Here is a 7224-nt window from a genome sequence, read left to right as displayed (position 1 = left end):
AATTTAAAGAGTACAACAACTTAAATTCAAAAACTACAACTTCAATTTAAAGAATATAATCATCATCTTCATCAGCCATTGTAGGAGTTTAGTCAGATGTAAACAACTCCTGTCGAGCCATAATTTCCTTCTTTTTCCTATGAAAATATGCCTTACTCAAGTGGAGTGTACTCCGAAGTGTTCCTTTGCATGTTCCTATCAACCATCTCTTCTTGTATTTATTTTGCCCGTTCTTCATGCTTACGCTTCATTTCTTCCGCGGCAAGGGCATTTTGTTCCGCCAATAGTCTCAATGAGGACACCATTTCCTCTTGAAAGGCTAAATCATCCTTTGCCTTACCCTTTTCCCTCAATTTTTAGGCCTTGTTTTGTCCCGTAACCCTAGGTATGGAAGATTCACCCGGAGACGGATTTTCTACCCTTGTTTCTTAAATGATAGAAGATCCTTATTCATCCCCAACTGCATTTGAGGAAACATTTCTAAACATTGGCGTAGGACCAAATCTTTCTTGAGGTGGATCTTGAAATAACACCCACACTGTACAAATTTCCCGACAACAGTGATGACTAAAGGGCTTTTTCATGTCCTCCATATACAATTCTTCCGCTTGGCGTACTTAGAAAATATAATTACAAAAATTATAGGAAATTAATTTATGAAATTAAATGTAATATAATTAAATATTTAAAATAACTTGTGAAAACACTTACTTCGTCGTAGTAATTGGCTTTGCTTTCCTGTTTGCTTTGGGCATTTAACACTGCTTGATGCCATTTATTCAAACTTGGTTGAAGATGTTTTTTTCCACCTTGAAGAACAACTCTCGTGGTTTTGGGGATTCGGTGGGGCAGTGCCTTCGTAGAACTCATAGTACTTTTTGGACGTACGAGTCCAAACACCTTCACTTGTTTGAGAACTCTTCTTGACACTATCTTCTGAGACCTATCTATAAGCCATGCAAAGAACTTCATCTTCTTTTTGGGTCCAAACTCTTCCTTTCATTGTAGATGTGACCATTTGAAAATTATTGAAAAACTTGAAGGAAAGATTATTAGAAGAGGTAAGAGAATAGAATGTGATGAATTGAAATAAAATGAGGTAAGATAGTATGGAATGATGAAAATTATGTAAGAAATGGTGTAGGAACGTCATGTTGACGCCAGGTTACCGTTGCATTTGAATTGTTGGGTTGGGAGAGGGCTGGCCGGATGAGGCTAGCCTGTTGACCTGATTTCAGTTTTTGGCCCGATGGGGCCCATAAACCCTTTGGCCTAGCTCTCGGTTGGAGACCGTTTTTGTGTCATTTCGAGCTATTTTTAGCCCTATGACCATTTGGCTGGGTTGGTTGGAGATGACCTCACGGGACCACCGAATACCCAAAGAATTACCTATGAGGACTTTCAAGGACCACCCAACAGATAAGCATGTGCTGAAATTGAAGAGACCTCGATGTGCATATGCAGCAGCGGAATGCAGCAGATGAGAAAACAAAGGCTATATTTTATAATAAAAAAAAGAACAATACTTGGCAGCTAAAAAATGAGTCGGAGCTCCTACACAAAACCCTTAGTGTTTTAATCACAAAGCTTTGTGTTTATGATCATAACAGTTCATACTATGAATCACACTGTAAAGATCATCTATGCAAAAAAAATAAATTAAAACTAAAGTCGTTTAATCAATCTATTGTAGCAAATACATAGACGGTTCGTAATGATTTTATTAATACCGTTCATTTGTTTTCAAACAGTTTGATGACTAAACGATCTTAATTTTAATTGATTTTTTGTAGATGTGATCTTTATAGGGTAATTTATAATTTGAACGTTCTGATTATAAACACAAAGTTCTATAAATTGACAACGAACAATTTTGAAAAATTTTAAATAGGAGTTCTTACTCATATTTGAGTAGCCAAATATTGTTCATAAAAAAAAACCTGACCAAATGACATCATGGTGAGCGAGTTCATTAACAAATTAAAAACAAACTCTCTTTCCTTCTTGTCGAGACCCAATAACGCCCATTTTCTTTACAAACCTCCAATCCCCAAATTCCAACCATTCAATTACCCCTACCCCAACCCCAATTTATCCACCAGGACACCATCACCTAACTTCTCTCCTTTCCAACCACCACATGGTCCATCTCTCTCCGCCACCACATAAGCCCCGCTTTTCAAATTTAAGTAAGTTTTGATCCAAGTTCCTATGTATAGAATGTTAATCAATGAAATTAATGTATACTGGATGAAAATTTTGGATTCGCAATATGATTTATGAAAAAACTGTATAGAGTTTTCCCTCTCGATTCATATGGTGGTTTTGCTCATGCCCATAAGTAATGAATAGAACAAATCCACAGAAAATTTAGTCTATTGATAATGAATATCATAAACGTATTCAAATTATGAAACTTCATCATAGACAAATTTAGTTTTTGCAGTTTGTAATATTGTTTTGTCTAAATTATTTTGGAAACTTTTATATTGGTACCACCCGACATTATAATTCTGGATCCGTCACTACATTATAGTTAAAAAAACCCTAAAAAGAACAAGAAGCACTAATAACTTATCTCTTACGTTTCGTAGCCTGTATAGAGCATTGAAACTAGAAATTTTTCATTGACGGAAACACTGGTGATACATCGCGTGTTTTTATATAAATGGTGGGAAATTTTATTTTTTAAGTTACTAACTTTTTAACATGAATATCACATCATTTGTATAGTGATACGTGATGTACCATCCCGTGTACCGGTCACACTAAAAAATCTCTCGAAACTAGAATGTAAGAAGCAAACCTGCTCTCTGCAAGTTCGGAAACCGTCCATTGTGAATGCCCTAAACAGTAAGAAGCAAAACCTTTTTTGGTATCCATTGAGATGCATACATATGTTAGCTACATATAGACCAGTAGAGTTTGGTTGGGACTTCTTCTGAAATAACTAAAACCGCTTTCTAGTAAAAAAAAACCAAGAGAGATCCGCCAAACTCCTCCAACCCTTAGCTTAGACGATATCGAATTTATTTACAAAATAAAAAATAATAATAATAATAATTTTCACTTGTTTTGTGGGATGAATGAGAAACGAATCATATCATCATATGCAACCAGGAAAAACCGCATGTCAGCTCAGCAGCACCTGATTTATTGTTTCCCCAATCTCACACATTGCAAAAGACTACAGAAACACAACAACGCAATCGCGTTTGATCTGGGAATCGATATCGAAACAATCCAAACTCACTTATATATAGCACCAATCAAAATTCTCCGACAACTTCCTTTTTTTTATTTATTTTCTCAATAGAGTAGAGTACTGTCAAACACGAGGGCATAACATATGCAATACAGGAGAGGCCAACACTAACAGGTACAATTAGCGTTGGATTAGACGAAGCGTGTGAGGGGAAGACACGCTACTCACATTGCGGGTCTAGACCAAGATAGCAAGACTAGTTGATAATCAGCAATAAACATATCTCTAAAGAGTTCAAAGCTAACCATATTCCTTTATAAATAAGCCTCATAGGTAATCGAAGAACTATTTCCAGCTAACTTCCCCTAGTGATCATCAGTGCTTCCATCAAGACAGGACGCCTGCATCGAAAGCAGTTAACATGCAATTTATCCCGTTAATAAGGAGAAAATGACTGAACCAAAGTGAATGAAAAAAAAAAATCACAATGCATTGTGATCGGACACACCCCTTTTACCTTCGACACACCTCTTAATTTCAGGCCGTCGAATTCAATGAATTGAATAGGATAAAAGGACATAAATTAACAACGGGTGTGTGAGAGGTAAAAAGAGGTGTGTGGATAGCATCACCCCATTAATAATGTGCAGATGCATAGTAGCAGTTAACAATAATGCCTAACTCATTAATAGTGAAGAAACAACTAGACAAGAAGGCACCAGGATTAGATAAACAAACAAATAGTATACATATGTATATTGAACAATTTTTCCGAAAAATGAAACCTGTAGCATAATTACAAATACATGCGGACAGTTGCCATGCGAATGAAAACTTCACAGTCTAGGTTTCAATTGTACACAGAGTGTGCCATAATTGTACACAGAGAAGAAGCTCATGAACAGATTGGTAAGGTTGGAAATTCAAAGGAACCATTCGCAAACAGAACATAAGGTGAACAATGACACCAGATCATCATGCTGTAATTGGAGGGTGAAAAGAAGAAAGAGGAAAGCAAACCACAAATTCAAAGGGAAGACGACTTTGATGTTCCAAAACCAGGTGTAAAAGCATAAGCCAAAATGAAATGTCCATAAACGCAATAGAATGAGTTTGGTATCTTCAAACAAGGAAACATGTAAAGAAAAAGAACCAAGAAGAGAACCAAATTAAACTTAGAGCTATACTATGCTAAACCTATCTTCCTAGAAGAAAACGTAAACAAATTGGCAGGAAGATGGAGTGCTCCCACAAACGTAAATGTTTTTCAATAATTATGCAACAGATGCACACGAACATCTATCCCAGATTAACATATCCGCGACATTAACCAGCAATTCAGACATGCAAAACTTACAAATGAAAACAGATCAGTCTTAAACTATGCAAAACTTACAATCGAAAACAGATCAGTCTTAAACTAACTTAAAGCAAGCAGTGATGAATTCAATAGATTTAAACAAACTAATCAATTTAGAGCAGTCGTAAAATCAATTAACGTAAGCAAAGCAGAAAACAATTGAATGAACACTTACAATCCATATCACAAAACAAGCTTCCCAGCTTCCCGCCCTCAAACCTTCAAAAGCTGCATCTTGTTAGAAAATGCAATGGAAATCCAATCAGGCTGTGCAGCAGACCACTGCAGCTGATTAATCTCCGCACCTGCGGAGTACATCGACATGGGGTCGATTCCATTCGGCCCAGCGACCGTGGGCAGGTCCCAAATAAGCGCCTGAGTGTCATCCCCAGCAGAGCAAATGTGCCTACAACTCTGGGGGGCCCAAGCAATAGCATTCACACTACCTCTGTGCCTCTCCAGCTCCGCCACTGGCATCGTCGGCGATCGGATGTCCAAGATCACAACTTTATTGCTATCCATCAAAATTGTGGCCATGTACCTCAAATCCTGCTTGTTCCAAGCCAATCGAAGCAAAGGGGTATCTGGCTGAGGACTCTCATAGATGATAGTGGAGTGCTCCTTGTCCCTCAAATCGAAAATTCTCACCGACCCATCAGCCGAAACCGAAGCAAAAACCCTAGCTTCCCCCCACGCGATGTCGTACACCTCTTTATCGTGAGCAATCAGCTGCGTCTCGACGACCCCCTTTTCGATGTCCCAAATTGTGCAGGTGGTGTCGATGCTGGAAGTCCCAATTCGCCGGGGCTCAATGTCGTTCCAATCGAATGACGTCAGCGGAGCGCAAAACTCGCTGGTCTTGCTGTTATTTAACACCTGGATAGGCTCGACGGTGGAGTCACCGACCTCCCAAAGGCGGAGGTAGTCGCCAGAGGAAGCTAAGACGTCGTTGGTTTTGTGGAGGGCGTTGGGGTTCGGGTGGAACATGAGCTTGGTGGGCGGATAAGGGTGGTCGAAGGAGAGGGTCGGGTTCGGCTTTATTGAAAGGGTATCCGGGTCGAAGGAAAGGATGTCGACCCGGTTCGAGTACTCCTCGATAAAGCTGCCGACGGCGATTCGGTGGTGCTGGTGGCGGGTTCGGGTTTGGGGCGAGGCAAACGCCAAGGCGTACAGCGGGTACGGCGACTCGTACGTCACCGAGTTCTCCGCCTTGAGATGCGATTCTTGCGTAGAGTTCTCCATTTTCTTCTTCCTCAAATTTTCTGGGGAAAGTGACGGAAAATTTGTCGAGGGAGAGAAGAGGTAGTCAGGGGAAGGCTTCGGCTCCGATTTCTGAAGCGTGGGAGTCTTCGGGTTAGGATTTTGGAAGGAAATGCGCGAAGAGATTTCTGAAGCAGGCGATGCAAAGTGAAGAAACGACGTGTAGTTTGCGCGCGTGTAACGGAAAAGTTGGTTGGTAAACAAGTCAAACAGTCAAAGTCGCTAGTGTGTGTGCTCGCACACGTATTTTGACTGGACTTCTCCATGGGCTTTGATGGTATTTAGGCCCACATGTACATGTGATCCAGTATATGAAAAGGTTTGGATTACTTTTGGGCCTGAAAGTAGTTGGACTTTGAAAATCCCATGGATCCAAGATTACCTGCTTTCAGTGGAAGTCCAATGGATCCAAGAGTTCATGTTTTCATGTAACTTAGGAGGGCAAGTTTTCTGTCACGTACAATACTATTTGTACATCTTTCGTACACATGGGAACTAGAGCGGTTAGATTGAAATGGACGTACGAGATGAAGAGTTTAATTTAAGTTACAATCGGGTCAACAAAACGTTTGCATCCATGCACCTCCCTTTCTCCTCGACTCTAGCAGATAAGGCTTTGTTGTTGTTGTTGTTGTAGAGAAAAAGAAAGCCAAGGGTTGCAGACCTGGGAGAGGATTGGTTGCGTGACTGCTGATAATTTTGCAGGGAAGGAGAGTTTGGTGGAGGAGTGGATTTCGGTGTCGTGGAAGTTTTTGGCAGGGGAAGAGAGGGGGTTTTTTCTCTGCGGTAGTGATGTTTGGGCAGTGGTGTTGCAAAGGCCATACTCGTTAAATGGAGGGTTGGTTTGGTAAAAATACTTTTAAAAGGTTAGTCACGTGATTATTCACATGACAATTTAACAAGGGCGTTGATAGATTTTTCACAGAATAACTAACATGATTTATAGAGGACAAACTACGGCCCACTTCTATTGATTTTTATTGTCAAAGACTAAAGTGAGGAGTCATGTCAATCTCAGATACTATTTTGGCTAAAAAAAACCCAACTAATTATTATGTGAGACGGAAGAACCATGGATCTTGATGCACAAAAAAGTTAGATAAACTTAGATTCGATCAAAAAATCACACAAACACACTAAAACATGAGTTATATTGTAGTTTATCCGAAATTGGCCTACGTTCACGTTGATGTAGTTTCCATTGAGAGAGTAAAGTAACTAGGGTCTAAGATACAATGGAAGGCCCCTCCTAAAATGAGGGTGTTCAAAGCTTTACGGGACAATTTTTTTCCTATCGTTTGACAAAGTTATCATGGTGTTATCAGTTCACCAAAATAATGTGCACAGTTGTTAAATGTAGTATCTTGAGTATTTTTTTTTTTTCTTTCGGGTTTCTCTC

At 39.6% G+C, this 7224-nt stretch overlaps 1 protein-coding gene across 1 annotated transcript; it reads right to left on the bottom strand.

Moving 5' to 3' along the window:
- Positions 1–3278: 3278 nt before the first annotated feature.
- Positions 3279–5972, bottom strand: LOC137720572 (protein TRANSPARENT TESTA GLABRA 1-like). The gene is made up of 2 exons (XM_068459655.1): positions 4741–5972; positions 3279–3606 (listed from the first exon to the last, which is right to left on the bottom strand). The coding sequence occupies exon 1, from the start codon at positions 5805–5807 to the stop codon at positions 4779–4781; it is 1029 nt and encodes a 342-aa protein (XP_068315756.1). The 5' UTR covers positions 5808–5972; the 3' UTR covers positions 3279–3606; positions 4741–4778.
- Positions 5973–7224: the final 1252 nt, after the last annotated feature.

The sequence above is a fragment of the Pyrus communis genome, chromosome 16, assembly GCF_963583255.1.
Source record: "Pyrus communis chromosome 16, drPyrComm1.1, whole genome shotgun sequence".
In the NCBI taxonomy this organism is placed as follows: Eukaryota; Viridiplantae; Streptophyta; class Magnoliopsida; order Rosales; family Rosaceae; genus Pyrus; species Pyrus communis.
This window is presented reverse-complemented; position numbering and strand designations above follow the sequence as displayed.

Coding starts and splice junctions, on each gene's coding strand:
- LOC137720572 (XM_068459655.1), bottom strand. CDS start 5,807: ATGGAGAACTCTACGCAAGAATCGCATCTCAAGGCGGAGAACTCGGTG.